Raw genomic sequence first — 19,077 nt, forward strand, 5'->3', positions numbered from 1 at the left:
AACATTCTGTAAACAAGTCGCTAGAATTATTATTAATAGGTAGTACTTCCAATTACAATTACCTGTAATCTAATATTAATGAGTGTTTATTGAGTGTAATACTGTAACACACACACACACACACACACACACACACACACACACACACTTTTTCCTGAAGGTGTCATTTAAGGCTTGGGTGCTTCCAAGTATTTTACCAAAAGTATGTGGGCACCTGATCATCACACCCATCCCAGTCCAAAACTATGGACCTAGATGAACATGCTCTTACAATATTAAGTCAACACTTTGAAGAAAGCTTACATACAGTCAGGATGTGATGTTCAGTGGTCCATATATTTTTGTTCTTATAATATTTAAAGTTGTCCAAACTCTTCATTTCTTGTGTTTTGCACGAACGGCATATTTCAAAGGACCGGAAGCTATTATAAGTTGCTTTGAATGAATTGCATTAATGGACTATGCCAAAATCTAGCAATATTTTTAATCGCTACAGACAATTTTGACACGTTTCCCTTTCACTTAAAATATAACAGAAGTGGAATTGAATATCTGTTTATTGCCAGCTGACTGGTAAGTGCAAAGTGGCTGCATTTTACCAGTGCTCTAGTGTTTTAATGTAAGGATCACATTTTTTATTTATTTAAAACTTAATTCGCAATAATGAGATGATTGTGCCAATTGCAACGACTTCCATTCTTTCCTAGATCAATTCAAAAAATCGAGGGGGAAAAATATTAATAATGTAATGTATACTTTTTTCTTTAAAAAATTGTGGTCATTATATTCAGTAAATATTCTAAACTTCAATTTAAATAAAAATCAACAAAAGTTTGGGCGTCAGATTGTATATTGATAGAAAATCACGTAAGAATTACTGTAGTGCTTTCATGACACTTCTCTAGTATTGTATGAGGAAGCCAGATGTGTAAGAGAAGTATATGAGGGTGGTGCAGGACATGTATGAGGACAGTGTGACAGCAGTGAAGTGTGCAGTAGGAACTGGTTTAAGGTGGAGGTTGGACTGCATCAAGGATTAGCTCTAAGCCCTTTCCTGTTTGCAGTGGAGATGGACAGGTTTACGGGCGAGGTCAGACAGGAGTCTCAGTGGACTATGATGTTTGTGGATTATATTGTGATTTGTGGTGAGAGTAGCAAACAGGTTGAGAAGAGCCTGTAGAGGTGGAGGTATGCGCTGGAGAGAAGGGGAATGAAAAACAGGAGTAAGACAGTGTCCATGTGTGTGAATGAGAGGGATGGCAGTGGAGGGGTGCGGTTGCAGCGAGAAGAGGTGGAGAAGGTGGAGGAGTTCAGGTACCTGGGGTCAACAGTGCAAAGTAATGAAGAGTGTTTTTAGAGAAGTGAAGAAAAGAGTGCAGGCAGGGTGGAGTGGGTGGAGAAGAGTGACAGGAGTGATTTGTGATAGAAGAGTATCTGCAAGAGTGAAAGGGAAAGTTTATAGGACTGTGGTGAGACCTGCGATGTTGTTGGTTTAGAGACAGAGGCATTGAGTAAAAGGCAGGAGGTGGAGCTGGAGCTGGAGGTAGCAGAGCTGAAGATGTTAAGGTTTTTGTTAGGAGTGATGAGGATGGACAGGATTAGAAATAAGTTTATTAGTCGGACAGCGCATGTAGGACGTTTTGGAGACAAGGTGGGGGAGGCAAAATTGAGAGGGTTTGGACATGTGCAGAGGAGGGACATGACGTATATCGGTAGGAAAATGTTGAGAATGGAGCCACCAGGATGGAGGAAAAGAGGAAGACCTAAGAGGAGGTTTATGGTTGTGGTGAGGGAAGACATGCAGGTAGTTGCGTTGAAAGAGGCAGTTGTAGAGGACGGGGGTGTGGAGACGGATCATCCGCTGTGGCGACCCCAATGGGAGAAGCCAAAAGAACAAGAAGAAGCTTTGATGACACACCTGGGTTTTTCCTCTATTATTTATTTATTTATTTATAATTTTTTTTTTTTACTGTGATTAGGGTAGTATGATGTGTTTGTGTACCTGGTGTACATTTTGTACATGGTGGTTGCAGTAAGCAGCAAAAATAACACAAGATCACACCTTTTGTGCACCACACTGCTATTTCCTACTACTACGCTCCTACTTTCCTCCTAGTGGTGTCTGAAAAGATACAGTGATAAGCAGAACATTACAGTGAATGAATGAGATGCTCAGTTGAATCAGACTAACTATTTTTAATTTGTCTTTGCTTTTCAACATGGCATTATGATTATCATCAAATCGTTTTAATTATAGAAAGTAGAACTATTTGCTATGACCTAAACTACTAACTATAGTGTACGCACACAGTCAGGCAAAAAGTGGCCTACTGGAAAAAAAAATTGAAGTCACCTCAGTTTCTGTGGTTGAGGTACAAATAAAAAAAAGGGAGCTGAGGTAAGCAGATGACTAATTCTGACTGATATTTTGGTAGGCTTGTCAAATTAGCTATTATGCTGAATTACAGACTACCTGTTATGTTAAAATTGTGTTAAAAGATGATCTATATATAATATAACAGAATTTACTGCATGACAAACGACAAATTATTTGTTGAGCCTAGTTTTGCAATGTGTAGAAAATCTGCTGAACCCAAGCTAAGTTTTTGGATACCAGCCATATAAAGTAAAATACTAGTAAATAGTAAATACTTCAAGTCTAAAAGTATTTTTTTAAACAACATCACATTCTCCAGAGGAAGAGGTTGGACCAGATTGAACAACTGCAACATGAAACCACCAGGCATTCATACGGTTCACACAGCGTACCTGGTTACAAAGCAACTGAGATGGACCTTATTCAAATTGTGTCAGGTGAACAAAGTACACTATAGTTAACGTTGACATTTGGTTAAAAAACCCCTTTTCAATCTTTCATTTCCTTCCAACTCTGCCTAGTGCTACTGACACTGGCTGTACTGTAAATCTAATATCAGTCACCATAGAGAAACTTGGGTAAGTATATTAAAGTGCAGATTTAATGCACAGTGGTTACTGTAGCATTGAGGTTATCAATTTTACAAGTTATATTTTTGTTTAACAACTTTGCCCAGCTTTAATGGTGTCTCTGTGTCTGTCTTTGAAATTATGGGCCATTTAAACCATCAGGTTTAGACTTATCCTATAATCATAAACATTTAGATAATTAACTAAATAACTAAAGGATTTATTGGCGATAGTAACCAGGACACTTAATTATGCTGAATTTGTTCTACATTGTTAAGGCAAAGATCATCAGCAACAAAATTGAGGATCATTCAAGGTCATTCCAGAACAACCTGCAAATCGTTGGACACATCAAGCTGAGTTTGGGTTTCTGGGCACACAGAAACAGAGCTTTCATTTAGTGTTGTGAATAAGTTCACGATAACACTGTCCTTACAGATTTTAGCAATTAAGTTCAATCCGTAACCGAAGTGTACGTTTTGTTCTAGAAAATATCAATGTTTATATCTTTATGCGCATTCAAGTTTCTGAAAGTAAAATATCTCTTTGTTAAGCCATCAGAATGCAAGACAACGGATGCACATCAGATTTTAGTATATTTTAAATGCATTGCTGTCTTATTTTACAGCGTGTTATTGACACTGAAAAGCAGATGTTCATTCTTTGAAATTATAAGTTTATTTTGTTGGAAAAAGTAATTGTGCCATTTCTGATTTTTTACATTTATGCTCAACATTTTAGTTTCCATGAAATAAGAGAATTCTTTAAATATCTATTTTTATCTCATGAAAAGATTTATTTGCAACAAAAATTGGTTCAAATAGCCTGGGGTCATTGTTGAAATCCATCAAGCTGGTGGGCAATTTTTTTATTTTTATCCTTTTCAACTTCCTCTATGTAGAAATCGTAATAAAGTTACTAAAGTTAGAACTTAAAGCTCTGCATTTATGTTCAATCTAACTAGATTTTAAAGTACAATGATGTACATTTTCACTCCATCTATATATCGCTCCTCTGCCTCAGATAATTCTCAAATCAGTCATAACAGATCAACATGTTAACTCTAGTTTAACAATCATAGGATCACAGGTAAAGCTTTGTGCATAAGTGGGAAATATGGAAACTTGAGGAAAATACTGTTTATAGATTTTTTTCTTCATGCAAAAATACTGAAGCCAAAAGCAATTAATCAGTTAAAGCAGACATGTTACTGTTTTATTTCCTTTTTACAAATCATTAAGTTCTTGTTTTAACAAGTTGACATTGCATTTGGCACCGGCTCATATGATCGGCCTTTCCGGTGTCGGACAGATCATATAGACATGCAGCATTAAACATTTAGCCTTTATGACCTTGAAATAACAGCTAAAATCAGGCCTTCTCACATAATATAGTTCAAATGTTTAATAATAATAATAAGTTTAGTTTATATGCACCTTCCTAAACTCACAGAGAAAAATAAAAAAACATGACATTCATATTCACATGGACATTTGCCCAGACCAGAACAAAAGCAAATTCAGTTGCATCCAGCAGTTATCTGACATTTAGCAAACAATATAATCCATAACAAAGACTGCATAATATTATATAGACAGCTTAAATAGTATAATGATGTAAACCCAGTAAACAGCACATAGAACAGATACACATTGTCACTGGTAATATCTAGGAGAATAAAAAAGGTTTTGTGCTAAGATTTAAATTCATAGATAGAGGTAGTTTACTTGTCATAACACACACACAGACAAAAGATGAAATCTAAGAACAAAAAGTAACAATAACATTTGTGACTATTCTCATGTGTTGCTATAGTGGCATGCTTTGTGTTGTGTCACCACTAGATGTCCCACTTTAGTAGCCAGTGCCTCACTATAGCAACCATATGACCCAACAAAAGTCCAGTGAACTGCAAACTGGGACGGAATATATGCACTTTCTCAGAAATCTATAAAGGTATGATAATTCTTCTTCATTTTTTAATTGCTTTTTAAATGTTCTTCTAAAAATTGTCTACAATTAAGGAAATACAAAAAAAAGAAAATTATTTCCAGTGCTTTTATTTGCAGAATTAGAGCCTCTATGTATCAGCATTCTGACAGTCAAAGTGTCATCCCTGTGCTGCTTGGAAATGACAGGAATATCACATATATACTGGACACTTCTGAGGCAATGGCTACAGTTCTGGGAAAAGTAAAAAATATGATCATTCAAAGTCTGCTTACTAAGGCGTCTCTCAGAAACTCCCTCTTCAATATCATCAGCATTTCATATAAGGTGTCTTGCATTCAGAAAACTAACACTGACATATAATTAATGGGGTCCAAAAACCTTCAACATTATATTTCAAATTGGAAATTAACAATAATTCTTTTATATATATATATATATATATATATATATATATATATATATATATATATATATATATATATATAAAGAAATAATCAGTATCTTAAATATTTACTATTCCTGAATTTGCTCTACTTTTTAGATCCATTAATGTAAGCAAATATGTGATATTCACCATGTATCTGCTTTGTACAAAAGGCTAGATTTTTCTCATGCCTAATCTTTTCAATCTTCAATCTTTTTATGTGTTCAGATGGCACACTAAAGGATTTGATCTAAAGCAAAGTTTGGACAAACCAAATGATAAGAAACACTGAAATTCATGTAAATATTTTAGTTTCTTGGTTTTCAGTAATATGATTTGTAATAAAAAATTATGTTAAATTAGATCACTAGTGCTGTCAGATTTTTGGACCCCTCTGAACATATATAGTTGCCTCTTAAATAAGCAGCTTCATCAAGTATTTCACGCAAATTGCCCGTTCAGCACATTATCTAATCACACATTTATGTATCTCTCTAGATAACATCATTGTCTGAGCACATGATTCCTTGTGCACCAGATACTGTGTACCAGGCCCTCAGCTGGATCCATACTCTCAGGACAAGCCCTGGAAATGACCTCCTTACTGCCCTCATCACAGCATTTTCTGATCCTGCCTGTCAGTCTGTTCACCTAGTGACAAACAGCCTCCCAGACAACCCGGAGCAATGCTTAAATGCTTTATCTGCCATCACAGCACGCCCTGTACATACCTTCTACATATCAGAAAAGCCAGATTTGGACAGGAACATTTTGGATTTCCTAAAATGTTTGACCTCTGCCACTAAAGGGAGTTGTTACAGACTGTCTCTAAACTCTAATGACTCAGCTGAGCAGGTGAACCCCTCGGTCAGTGTTAGGACAGGAATATTAAAATCATCACCTGTTGTATTCTATATGTAGTTGATTTTCAATTCATTAAAATGTTTCTGTAACAGAACAGCACTAATAATAGTATCATCTATATTTCAAATGATAATTTCTAGTGTGTCATGGTTTCTCGGTTAACAGCACATTTACAAGGGCTATGGCCGATGCTCTTCAGAATCTGAATCTAATGATCTTCTTCTTCTTCTTCATTTTTTCGGCTTCTCCAATTAGGGGGTGCCACAGCGGATCATCTGTCTCCACATCCCCCTGTCCTCTACATCTGCCTCTGTCGCACCAGCTACCTGCATGTCTTCCTTCACCACATCCATAAACCTCCTCCTTGGTCTTCCTCTTTTCCTCCTTCCTGGTAGCTCCATCCTAAGCATTCTCCTATACCACATGTTCCTACTTTGCACATGTCCAAACCATCTCAATCTCGCCTCCCTCACCTTGTCTACAAAACGTCCTACATGCGCTGTCCCTCTAATAAACTCATTTCTAATCCTGTCCATCCTCATCATCCCCAACAAAAAAAACTTCAACATCTTCAGCTCTGCTACCTCCAGCTTCACCTCCTGTCTTTTACTCATTGCCACTGTCTGTAATCCATACAACATCGCAGGTCTCACCACAGTCCTATAAACTTTCCCTTTCACTCTCGCAGATACCCTTCTATCACAAATCTAAGTTTAATATACAGATACAAAATGAGTTTTATTTAACAATGAAAAACCTCTAATCATTGATAACAGTGAGGGTTTGGTAGAGGTGTCATTACTATAAGAGGAAAAACAGAGGTTGATGAAGTATTGACCTTTTTATTTTAAAAACACAGATGGCAAATGGTATATGTGGTATATGAGGAACAAAACACTTCAGAATGTGCTGTTACTGGAATCATTACACCACTGATTGATGATTCATTGAACATTATCCTAAATGCTATTAATATTCATATGTTTTAATCATAATAGGTAGCGCTGTTGCACTCATCAGAACACCAGACTCAACATTTTTCATGCTCAGGGGACAGATGTCAGGTCTCATCCAGCAAACCATTTCATCCAGTCTGCATCTCACCATACTGGTATAATCTTTAAATTAAAAGTCCAGATGTTTAGGGATATTAGCATTATCAGCACAGGATTTAACATGGAAAAAAAATTGTTTCTTCCAGGTGTTCCATGGGAAATCGTTTTAGTGTGACACCATGTGTTTTAGGGAAGCTAGCAAGAGGGCAAGAGTTTTTCTCAGGTTGCCGTGTGTTAGCACGAAGAGAGATAGATGGATTCTACTACTTGGGGACAATTGTACATCAGCTACAGGTAAAAACTAAAAGTCTAAAGATGTTGCATTTTTAAAAAAAATAACTTTTGTAGTGTCGTTTGTGATAACAACCGAAAAGATTTGTGTATTCCAGGACAGAGGAGGACTCTTTATGGTGACTTTTGATACGTGTTTGCCCAAAGATGAAACCATGATGGAAACGGTATCATCTCAGTTAATATGCCAATCTGACATGCTGAATATAACTCAGGCACATACACACAATATAGTGCCAGGAGACACTGTATTAGCTCCCTGGGAACCTCAGATGAACCGATATGGACCCGGAAGAGTAGTTTCTGGCATGGAAGTAAGAGATCCTTTAAAGGGTAAGGCAAGGGTTTGAGAAGGTCAAGATGACGTGAGTGTTAATCAAACAGTTTTCACCAGCAGGATAAAGGTGCTTCCTTTGTTTCAGGTGGAGTGGGAGATGGACTAGTAGTGCTGTTTTGGAATGAAATCAGATCGCACATTCCAAAAAACCTGGCTGTGTGGATACCTGCTTCTCTCCATGAGCGAATAATAAGGGAACTGCAATCTAATGTGTTCAGAGCAAGCTGCTTAAACCACAGCCACTGTAATCACATTAACTGGTCACCAGTCTGCTGCTTAAACCACACAAATCACTATCCTTCAACAACTCCCTCAATGTGCTTTTGCCCAGTCACGAGCTATCCCTTCTCTAACCAATGTCTGCTCATTAACAATGAATGGAAAGGGCAGGAAATTAAAACTGACCAACTAAAGAAGCTGACAACTTCTCAGGAGATGGACAATGATTTGTCTTCCTTAGACTCAAGTGAAGATGAGAAAGAGGTTGCAAATGAAAAACAGCCAGAGCTAGTGAGTCGCTCAGTGAACACAGAAATATCATGTCTGAAAAAGGTCCATACTGAGCCACATATTAGACCAACTTGGAGGTATTGGAAAAGAGGATCCCCAGAGCCACACCACAAAAAACCAGGTTAGTGCCAGGCCATGGCTACGGTTGTTTTATATATATATATATATATATATATATATATATATATATATATATATATATATATATATATATATACAGTGAGGAAAATAAGTATTTGAACACCCTGCTATTTTGCAAGTTCTTGCACTTAGAAATCATGGAGGGGTCTGAAATTGTCATCGTAGGTGCATGTCCACTGTGAGAGACATAATCTAAAAAAAAAAATCCAGAAATCACAATATATGATTTTTAAACTATTTGTTTGTATGATACAGCTGCAAATAAGTATTTGAACACCTGTCTATCAGCTAGAATTCTGACCCTCAAAGACCTGTTAGTCTGCCTTTAAAATGTCCACCTCCACTACATTTATTATCCTAAATTAGATGCACCTGTTTGAGGTCATTAGCTGCATAAAGACACCTGTCCACCCCATACAATCAGTAAGAATCCAACTACTAACATGGCCAAGACCAAAGAGCTGTCCAAAGACACTATAGACAAAATCGTACACCTCCACAAGGCTGGAAAGGGCTACAGGAAATTGCCAAGCAGCTTGGTGAAAAAGGTCCACTGTTGGAGCAATCATTAGAAAATGGAAGAAGCTAAACATGACTGTCAATCTCCCTCGGACTGGGGCTCCATGCAAGATCTCACCTCGTGGGGTCTCAATGATCCTAAGGAAGGTGAGAAATCAGCCCAGAACTACAGGAGGAGCTGGTCAATGACCTGAAAAGAGCTGGGACCACCGTTTCCAAGGTTACTGTTGGTAATACACTAAGGCGTCATGGTTTGAAATCATGCATGGCACGGAAGGTTCCCCTGCTTAAACCAGCACATGTCCAGGCACGTCTTAAGTTTGCCAATGACCATTTGGATGATCCAGAGGAGTCATGGGAGAAAGTCATGTGGTCAGATGAGACCAAAATAGAACTTTTGGGTCATAATTCCACTAAGCGTGTTTGGAGGAAGAAGAATGATGAGTACCATCCCAAGAACACCATCCCTACTGTGAAGCATGGGGTGGTAGCATCATCTTTGGGGTGTTTTTCTGCACATGGGACAGGGCGACTGCACTGTATTAAGGAGAGGATGACCGGGGCCATGTATTGCGATATTTTGGGGAACAACCTCCTTCCCTCAGTTAGAGCATTGAAGATGGGTCGAGGCTGGGTCTTCCAACATGACAATGACCCGAAGCACACAGCCAGGATAACCAAGGAGTGGCTCTGTAAGAAGCATATCAAGGTTCTGGCGTGGCCTAGCCAGTCTCAGACCTAAACCCAATAGAGAATCTTTGGAGGAGCTCAAACTCCGTGTTTCTCAGCAACAGGCCAGAAACCTGACTGATCTAGAGAAGATCTGTGTGGAGGAGTGGGCCAAAATCCCTACTGCAGTGTGTGCAAACCTGGTGAAAAACTACAGGAAACGTTTGACCTCTGTAATTGCAAACAAAGGCTACTGTACCAAATATTAACATTGACTTTCTCAGGTGTTCAAATACTTATTTGCAGCTGTATCATACAAATAAATAGTTAAAAAATCATACATTGTGATTTCTGGATATTTTTTTGTAGATTATGTCTCTCACAGTGGACCTGCACCAACGATGACAATTTCAGACCCCTACATGATTTCTAAGTGGGAGAACTTGCAAAATAGCAGGGTGTTCAAATACTTATTTTCCTCACTGTATATATATATATATATATATATATATTGTATGTATAACACGTAATTTGTTTTTATGTTTTTTTTTTTTAGGGCACATTGTTAAGCCTCCAAATCCAGGTGATTCTTCCATTGGAATAAACATTGATTCTGGATATTCTTCATCCAGTTTTTCAACTACAAATCACAGTTCAGTATTTGAAATGGTTCCCCATTCATTAAGAAGAGGTGTAACAGTAAGAGAGGTATTTGGTGGGACTTTACCAAAACCACTTTCTGAAGCACCATCTCCATTGGCTTTTGCAGTAAATAAACTTTCAACTGAACCAAGATAATAATCTGCTAAAACAGTTCAGTAAACTTGTGAAATATGAAAACATTTGATATATTTAAATAATTCATATATGAGTTTAAGTGGGGATGTAATCATTGAGTATAGCCTTTTAACATTAAAACTGTATATATTAACAAATTATAATTTTTTTTAATTACGTTTTGCCACTATTTTGTGGTATGCATGCACATGATATTTATTTGAAAATCATGGACATAATGTTTATACCATAGGTTTTACTCTTAGTCAACATTACGATGCTGATTTACTTACATATGTGTAATTTTCATATTCTTAAATAAATGCTAATAATATAATACTGGATTTCACCTGATTCTTATTCCCTGACATAGTAAACTAGTATTGAGATTTATATTTAATAGAAAGTAATTAAAATAAACTCATGAAAACTAATTAGTTTGGGACGAATAATTAGACGTCTTATGCCAAAATTTACACAAACTCAGCTCAAGTGGGATAAATTGTTTGCAAAATTTTGGGATTTTATGAATCCCCAAAAAACCCCGACCAGGATAAAACAGTTACATGCATCAATGAATAATTTAATTCATTCATTAATTGTGTATTGATAATTACAATGATTTTACATTTTGTCATTTTTAATTCATTTTAAATGAATGCATTTAACGTGTCAACCCAAATATTTAGTAATGGATTGCAAAACCGCTGTGATTTTAAAGATGTGCAATAAATGTAGAGCAAAATACTGTAAAAAATTAAAGAAAATGTTTATTTCAGCACAAAAAGTTCAGCACACAATAGCAAATATTGCAAAGCACAATCATAACCGTTAACATTCAATACTGCTGATAAAAATACCCTGAGTAGTACATGTACACATTACATTAAGGCACATTATACATTAAAAGTGCACAAAAAAGCTTAAATTCAGTTTTGAAGGATTTCATTTTTAGTTTCAGTGCAATGAAATGAGACTTTTAGATCACCAGATGTTTTGCTGTATTTAAAAACATTTGAGGTTGAGGTCAGAGGTCGAATGTGAGTCTCATGCTCTCCCCTGCATCGATGTGCACCACTCGGGTCTGTGGGCCTGCATCCTGCATTGCTGCTGTGACAGCATAAGTGCCTGGAGATACTTCAATCAAGAAATCCTCTGGCTCAGACAAACCCTTTAATAACATTAAAACAGAGCACAAGTTATTATTCCATGAGGCTTACTCAAATTTGACTGGAATTCAAATTAGGTTTTACATACTGTGTGTGTGTGTGTATATATATATATATATATATATATATATATATATATATATATATATATATATATATATATATATATATATATAAAAAGTATAGACACCTTTGTTTATTTTTTTTAGTGATTATTTCTATTTTAAAGTGATATGTCTTAAAATATTAATTTATATTTCTATATTTATTGAAATTATGAACAACAAGCACATATTCATAAGCATAAACTAGTATATGCTGTAAAAAAACATATGCTGATTCAAAAACTATATTAATGTCAATCCTTTAACATCCCCGTCTGTGCAACTGGTCGATGATATACAGGTGGAACCAACGTTTGTGGAGTCACAAGTAACCACCTCCAGACAGATTTGATATGCAAGATCTCGCAACGTACTCCTAGACTAATGATATAGAAGGTAATAATGGAATCGGCAGTCATTCAAACAGAGTTGCAGGATAACCTGAAAGCTGCAGGAAGTACAGTTACACAGAGAACAATAAACTGCACCTCGTGTCAACAAAAGGAAGAGGTGTGTATATATGGAACAATAATATTGAACATAATTTAATTTATATTTTGATTTACAGTGGATGTCTCAAAGCTGTCAATAAAAACGTTCTAATGTTGGTCATTTGTGGTGTCGTTTTAGAAACCTACTGTGTTTGATTATATGTATGAATATATAACATTTTGTTTAGTACCAAGTAAAAACAGTATGTGTGTACTGTGTATTTAAAGTGGATTATATGCACTAGAAGTATATTAAACAACAAAAAAACAAAGGTGTCTGGACACTTCACCTCACTTCATATGGGACATGCTTACAGTGGAATAAACTCTTTTGGAGGTTAAAGCAGTGGTTTGAATTTGACTGGAAGTCTGGAGAAGCCGCTTTGAGTGAAAGCGACACACATGGGTTTGCTCTTGTTGATGAAGCTCGGCTGCACTTGCAGAACTATAAAACCTCTGTGGGGATAAAGCACATGCTTAGCGGGTCTGCAAGCAGAAAGGCATAATAAACACAGAGAAATGATTAACATTAGGTGTACCTTGCACTGATGACTAGTTTCAGACATGCACTCCACTATTTTTGCAAAAGCATTATCCAGGGTCATGTGGGCAGCAGAGTGATCCAGAACCTTTGAATAAACAACAAAGTTACATTTAACTATCTAAGTTGCGTTATTGTACATTATTGAACAAAATATCATGCACAATTTTAAGAAACAAGGGGAATCAAAGCCAAGATTCAGTACAGGATTTTTACTGTTAATCAATGGCTTTTATGCAAACGTTTACTAAGAGCATGGTAACTTGACAAAATCCCCAGAATTTCTAACAAATTTTCTATGATATCTGATTCTGATATGGCTAATCGACAAGTCAGCTCAGGCCTATATCTCAAATCAAATTCTTTCTTTTATATAATTGAAGCAACTGTCATTTCTTATATAAGACAAGTATTTAAAAGGGTTTAAAAACCATAAGGCAAATACTCATCACAGATAGACTCCAAGAGAAATAATCAAATATACCAGGGGCGTCCAATCTTAGCCACAAAAGCTCAGAGGCTTAAGTTCTGTCCAAGCATGTTCTGCATCTAATAATCAAGATAAACTGATGGTTTTTGGTGAAATTTTAGAATTTTGCACATAATTTTGAATACGTTTAATCTGAAATAAATAAATAAATAAATAAACATTGGTTATGGGCAGCACAATTGTGCAGCATTTCTTTTCGAACCCTGGTTTCCTGACAGTAATCCTGAGCTGGAGTACTGTCTGGATAAAAGAACATGCAAATCTTCTTTTATCCATGCTGGTTTCTTCACATTAATAGCAAAAGCATGCAGACAGCAGGACTGGCTACAGTAAATTGCTGCACGTGCAAATGAGTTATTGAATGTGTGTGTGTGTAGTGCTTTGTGATGGACTCGTGTCCCATCCTGGGTGTATTGCTTTCCTGTGCCCAGCATTCCTGGGATATACTCCTATTCCAACACAACGCAGGATAAAGTGGTTTATTTGGATGGATGGATGGATGGATGGATGAATGGGTGAATGGATGGATGGATGAATGGGTGAATGGATGGATGGATGGATGGATGGATGGGTAGGTGGAAACATACCCCACCGTTTAAAAAGCATTTCAGTTTTGAAAGCTTGTACCTCTGCATGTGATGTATCCCGGCGAGTGCAGGATGAGCCTCCGCTCCTCCAGGTTTTTGATCGTCTTTTGGCTTTTTGTAACACCTCAAGTCCGAGTTTAGATGAACGATCAAGTGAAGCCTCCAGCCAGCACCGACCTGCCATGATCGCTTTCCACCTGCTCACAGGAATCATGCGCGCAAGAGACATTGTTTGAATAAATAGCACGCGCACAAACACAGTTCAAACCATTCACTACAAGGGTGTGGACTGCTGCTAGTAGCCATGCAAAACATTCTGTGGCGTCCACGTTTATAAAGACTGCAGAAAAGAGTCATGCAAGTTTTTAACTTACAGCACCAGATTTGTTATTATTATTTCCTGTGAACAGTCACCGCTTTGCCGACATGGTTGATACAGTAGTTTTACTAGTTCACATTTGCTGGGCGTGTAAATGAAAGTGAAGGGTGAAGTACGCCTTCCTCTCCCGGGTGCTGCTGGGAAATGTTGTCAATTTCATATAAAGGCGGAGAACGTAACCTAATAAAAGACTTACAATGTTTTTACATTAAAACATTTTTGTTTGTTTGTTTGTTTCTAATTAAACATCAGCAACATTTTTAAACATAAACACATCTATATGTATCAAAGCTATGCCTTTTAGGGCCAAAACGGGAGAACAATCGCTAACTGTGTTCGAATTTGTCGCCCCCTGCTGATTTGAACTGTTCATGAAGTTGATTGCTTGGGGGATGAGATATTTCATATGCAAAAAACACCTGCATGTTCAAGCAGTTATCAAATCAACCAGTCATATGGCAGCAGCATAATGCATAAAATCAGGCCAATACAACTCAAGAGCTTCAGTTTAAGTTCACATACAAGTTTACACAGAATAATGCAAAAGAAAAAGCAAGACAACATCCTCAAAGCACAGGAGGCAAGGTAACACACCTAGGCGGAAAATTACCAGTCTGAATGAAGGAAGACTTTATATACTTAAATAAGCACTTAACCATAGTGAGCAGAAAAGCATCTCTGCACAACAGCTGCACAACAAATCAAAAGTTATGGTGCATAGGCTACAAGACCGGAAAACCACATCAGGTTCGACTTCTTACAGCCACGATGACGAATTTATCTAAGAATCGGAGGCTATCATACTTGCAATAAAACTGGACAAGCCTGAAAATAGACCAGGTGTATATTTTTCCCCAGTTACAATGAGCTTGTTCTTATAACAGTTTCAGATTTCTGTTCTTGGCTTAGAGGAGTGGAAACCAGTGTGGTCCTTCCACCTCAAGGTAATATTTGTTGGGCATGTAAAAAATACCAGGGTTGTAATGTGTGCTTATTTGAGTTACAATATACTTCTTGGCAGCTCAAACAGATCTGTCTATTTTCCTCTGACCTTTCTTATCAAGATGTCTTTACCCAGAGAACTGTTGCTCACTCAATGTTTTTAGTTTTGCACTCAGAGAGCGCTGTGAGTATAATTCACAGGAAATTAACAGTTTATAAAAATATCTCAGAACACCTCTTCTAGTGTGTACAGTTTTCCTAATCCGCAAGTACATAGTTGTTGTTTTTAAAACAACTTGTACATGCCTTTCTCTAGATAAGGTCCAATACTGGTTCTGGTGTACAGTAGCTCTTGGGAGATATTCAAGCACAGGGAGCATCAGTTTCTCTTGATGACCCTTTCACAACTTTTTTGTGTCATTCAGAAATCTGACACATTTTTTCATATTAGTAGCAACCTAATCTTATTGAAAATATTCTGGGGAACTAGCTGACAATCTTTTACATTAATAATTAACATTAATCTCTTGTGCCGTGATCAAATGATGATCAAAAACATTACCATTATTTTAAAAGTCTGAGATTTGACATGCAAAACTTTATTAAGGATGAATGACAGTGGTGCAATATGCAGATTTATCTTGCTATGTTATGGGTGTTATGATATATTACGATTAGTAAAGCGTAAAAATTTTGCATTAAAATTTGTATTTAACCAGTGCCAGTCAGATGCTTATCTCTCATCTCCTAATTTTTTCTTTTATATTTTTTTATTAATTTAGTTTGATATAATGAAATTGGTGCTGTGCATTCAATAGATTGGTTCAACAATGTCTTATGTGTAACTTTTGTATTTTTCTCTAAACAAAGGTTCTCTAAATACATATATATTAAATGGCATTAATAATATTTTTTTTTTAATTAGGTGCTATTTCTATTCAGTAAATACTTCTAAAGATGATATTTACACAATTCCAGGACATAAAAAAGTTTTTAAATAAAATGTCAATCACTATGTTCATTTCTTTGTTAAAAAGCTTTGCAGTATTTTGTATGAGACTCCAAAACTCATCTCTATTCAAAATAGAAGGTGATTTTTAAGTGCTTGGAAATTTAGGTAGGGCCTCTGGTTTGCATTTGATAGGTAAGTTTGCTCAGTCTTCCATTGCCAATATTCAAATAAACGTAGAGAGATTCAGTGACAAAGAGAGACTGAACACTATACATGAAATAAATCCAGAAGGAGAAACAAGGAGTGCAGAACAATCAAATATTTACACTACAGTATAAGGTCAGTATATTATTTATTAGTTTTTACTTTGTTATTATCTGTATTTGATTTCTTGCATGATAAGGCATTGTTACATAATAGCTGAAGCCTGCTTTCTACCACCAGAATGTCCATTGTGGAATACACCGTGGCAAATGAAAGCAATGAAACAACTACATCTCCTCCAGGCATTTCCTTTAAAACCAATGTTTCATTGGCCTCATGGAATCCTCTTTCCCTTAATGAGATTATAACTCAGTGTAGCAGAAGTGGGACTACCTCTGCACGTGCACCAATAGAAATCCTTATCCTCATACTTTCCCTTACACCAAACACATTCTTGCTTTGGCTGCTGGTAAAGAACAGAAAGTCTCTGTCACCTTCTGAAGTTTTGGGTCTCAACATGACTGTGCTCAGCATGCTGTTTTGCCTCAGCCTTCTGTTGGATATAGTAATATCAACAAAGGAACGATCAGGACTACTATTGCGCATCTCTCAAACCTTTGCCACCCTCAGTTACTTTGGCTGCCCACTTCTGCTGACCAGTATGTGCTTGGAGCGATATGTGGCAGTGGCACACCCTGTGCTCTTCATCAGGCTTAGGAAGTGGGAATATCGTGCTGCATGTTCTGCCATCATCTGGTTTCTCACCTGTATCATGGCAGCTGTCACCTTTGTCTACACTCTCTCCAACACAGCAGTTATTTTTTCAATCATTATTAATGTGTTGTTTTTAGTCATGGTGGCCTGTTTGGTAGGCATTGTGTGTGTGCTGCATAAAAAGGGTCCAGGTGATAGAGACCAAAATAATTCAGTTGTAAAGAAACAAGCTCTAAAGAATGTTCTAGCAATACTTGTGCCCTCAACTATAACTTATTTGCCACTTCTGGGTCTGGCCCCTTTTCTGTTGATAATCCAAATGTCAATACAAAAAAACACAAATGTCCTTATCTGTACTGGTCTGCTGATGTTCAGTATTATCCCCAATTTTGGAGTCTGCATTGGGCCTATATTCTATATCTCCCGGCTAAGGAAAATTCTCTGTAGCAGAAATAATGAATCAAGAGACCCAAGGAAGAACACTGCAGACAAGAGAAACTAATCTGCTGATTTATCTGAACACCTGTGCCACCTAAGCAGTTTTGTGGAATTGCTGTTGTTGTTATAGGAGTAAAGATAAAGATTTGTAAAGATGCTGAAGATTTGTAAAGTGTAGGATTTGTAGCACTTATGGATTTCTTAACTTTATTTAATTGCTATATAAGATGCAAGCATTGTTCTGTAGATTAAGCAACATGTACTGAATGTACTATAACATTAATAAAACTATGAATGGGCAAAAGTAATGTTACTACCTTTTAGGAGTAGGACATTGTATATTAAGTCAGATGAAAAGCTTCACTTTTTGACTTGTGCATATTTGATGTTTGCATGCTAAATACGCACATCTGCTATTCATCAGGCTTTTTTCTTGATTGTAATAGACAACTGTAACTATAGCTTCTCTATATTATTAGTTTTTTTTTCAGTATCCCCTTTATCCTGGACAGGGTCACATCTGACCTGTGGAACACTGTCCTAGGAACACTGGGCAGAAAGTGGAATTAAGATGCTAGTCGATCTTAGTGTCCATTTATCCAATTCTACAATTTGAAATATGCACTATTATCATTCATATAATCAAATAATAAAAATGGGCAGTTTATTTAATTGTTAATTTTACAATGTTCTGTTTCTCTTAATAATTAGGAGATCATCCATATATTAAACCTCGAAACAACTCCTCTGAAATTTTTGAAAAGATTTGTTTCTTGACATGTAATTAAGTTTTTGAAAAACATATAAAAGTTAAAACACATTTGCTTTTAGCTGATTATTTGAGAGTTTCATGAAATTTAGAACATTCTTCTAGCTGTTTTTCGGCCCCTGGTGGCCTAGTGGTTAGGATGCGGCGCTCTCACCGCTGCGGCCCGGGTTCGATCTCCGGTCAGGGAACCAACCCCAGCCATTAGGGTTAAACAAAACCTTAGTGCCGGTCCCAAGGTCAGATAAATGGGGAGGGTTGCGTTAGGAAGGGCATCCAGCGTAAAAACATGTGCCAATTTAAACATGCGGATGGTCTGCTGTGGCGACCCCTAACGGGAGAAGCAGAAAGAAAGTTAGTTTTCTAGCTGTTTTTTAGTCTTTTGGAGAACTGAGATCATTTATATTAGTAGGAATATCACAGATTTTTTTAAATCATTTAGAAATTTCCAACCATTTTTCCAAAGCCTAAGGCTCAAAATTAAATGAACAAACTTGTATAATTATAACTACTAAAGTTGACTACCAAAGTTTCTGCTTTTGAAATATTTTGCCAGATCTTCACTGCAGCTTGTGCTTCTTTCTGCCTTTAGTTTTGTCTTCATTTGGGTTTAGGTCAAGTGGCTGTAGCCCTTTCCATCTTGGCAGTTTTACACTGTAGAATTTATCCTGATACTATCAGCAATCCCATCAACAATAAACACCAGTGACACAGTTCCATTAGCAGCCACAAAATGTTCATGCCATAACATGCCATTATTTTTGCAAATGAAATGATGTGATATGGTTTGAAGCATAAGTTCTTCCTTTGTCTT

General features: G+C 36.7%; 2 protein-coding genes across 3 annotated transcripts; one reads left to right on the forward strand and one right to left on the reverse strand.

Moving 5' to 3' along the window:
* Positions 1-2,770: 2,770 nt before the first annotated feature.
* Positions 2,771-10,769, forward strand: c13h11orf16 (chromosome 13 C11orf16 homolog). Its single transcript, XM_046864989.1, has 10 exons — positions 2,771-2,814; positions 2,899-2,955; positions 4,791-4,902; positions 5,016-5,223; positions 5,822-6,190; positions 7,186-7,298; positions 7,389-7,536; positions 7,632-7,866; positions 7,956-8,501; positions 10,266-10,769. The coding sequence occupies exons 4-10, from the start codon at positions 5,029-5,031 to the stop codon at positions 10,505-10,507; spliced, it is 1,848 nt and encodes a 615-aa protein (XP_046720945.1). The 5' UTR covers positions 2,771-2,814; positions 2,899-2,955; positions 4,791-4,902; positions 5,016-5,028; the 3' UTR covers positions 10,508-10,769.
* A 469-nt stretch (positions 10,770-11,238) lies between these two features.
* Positions 11,239-14,396, reverse strand: akip1 (A kinase (PRKA) interacting protein 1). 2 transcript variants are annotated; one of them, XM_046864621.1, is made up of 5 exons: positions 14,243-14,396; positions 13,909-14,065; positions 12,790-12,879; positions 12,566-12,706; positions 11,239-11,657 (listed from the first exon to the last, which is right to left on the reverse strand). In XM_046864621.1, the coding sequence occupies exons 2-5, from the start codon at positions 14,050-14,052 to the stop codon at positions 11,514-11,516; spliced, it is 519 nt and encodes a 172-aa protein (XP_046720577.1). In that variant the 5' UTR covers positions 14,053-14,065; positions 14,243-14,396; the 3' UTR covers positions 11,239-11,513. The 2 variants fall into 2 exon arrangements, with proteins under 2 accessions (XP_046720577.1, XP_046720575.1); XM_046864619.1 differs by lacking the exon at positions 14,243-14,396 and having other exon boundaries at positions 13,909-14,112.
* Positions 14,397-19,077: the final 4,681 nt, after the last annotated feature.

The sequence above is a fragment of the Silurus meridionalis genome, chromosome 13 (genome assembly GCF_014805685.1).
Source record: "Silurus meridionalis isolate SWU-2019-XX chromosome 13, ASM1480568v1, whole genome shotgun sequence".
In the NCBI taxonomy this organism is placed as follows: domain Eukaryota; kingdom Metazoa; phylum Chordata; class Actinopteri; order Siluriformes; family Siluridae; genus Silurus; species Silurus meridionalis.

Coding starts and splice junctions, on each gene's coding strand:
- c13h11orf16 (XM_046864989.1), top strand. CDS start 5,029: ATGTATCAGCATTCTGACAGTCAAAGTGTCATCCCTGTGCTGCTTGGA. Junction 7,299..7,388: donor GTCTGCATCTCACCATACTG/GTATAATCTTTA, acceptor TGTTTCTTCCAG/GTGTTCCATGGGAAATCGTT. Junction 8,502..10,265: donor GCCACACCACAAAAAACCAG/GTTAGTGCCAGG, acceptor TTTTTTTTTTAG/GGCACATTGTTAAGCCTCCA.
- akip1 (XM_046864619.1), bottom strand. CDS start 14,097: ATGTCTCTTGCGCGCATGATTCCTGTGAGCAGGTGGAAAGCGATCATG. Junction 12,880..13,908: donor GGGATACATCACATGCAGAG/GTACAAGCTTTC, acceptor GTTTATTCAAAG/GTTCTGGATCACTCTGCTGC. Junction 11,658..12,565: donor CCAAAAGAGTTTATTCCACT/GTAAGCATGTCC, acceptor ATGTTATTAAAG/GGTTTGTCTGAGCCAGAGGA.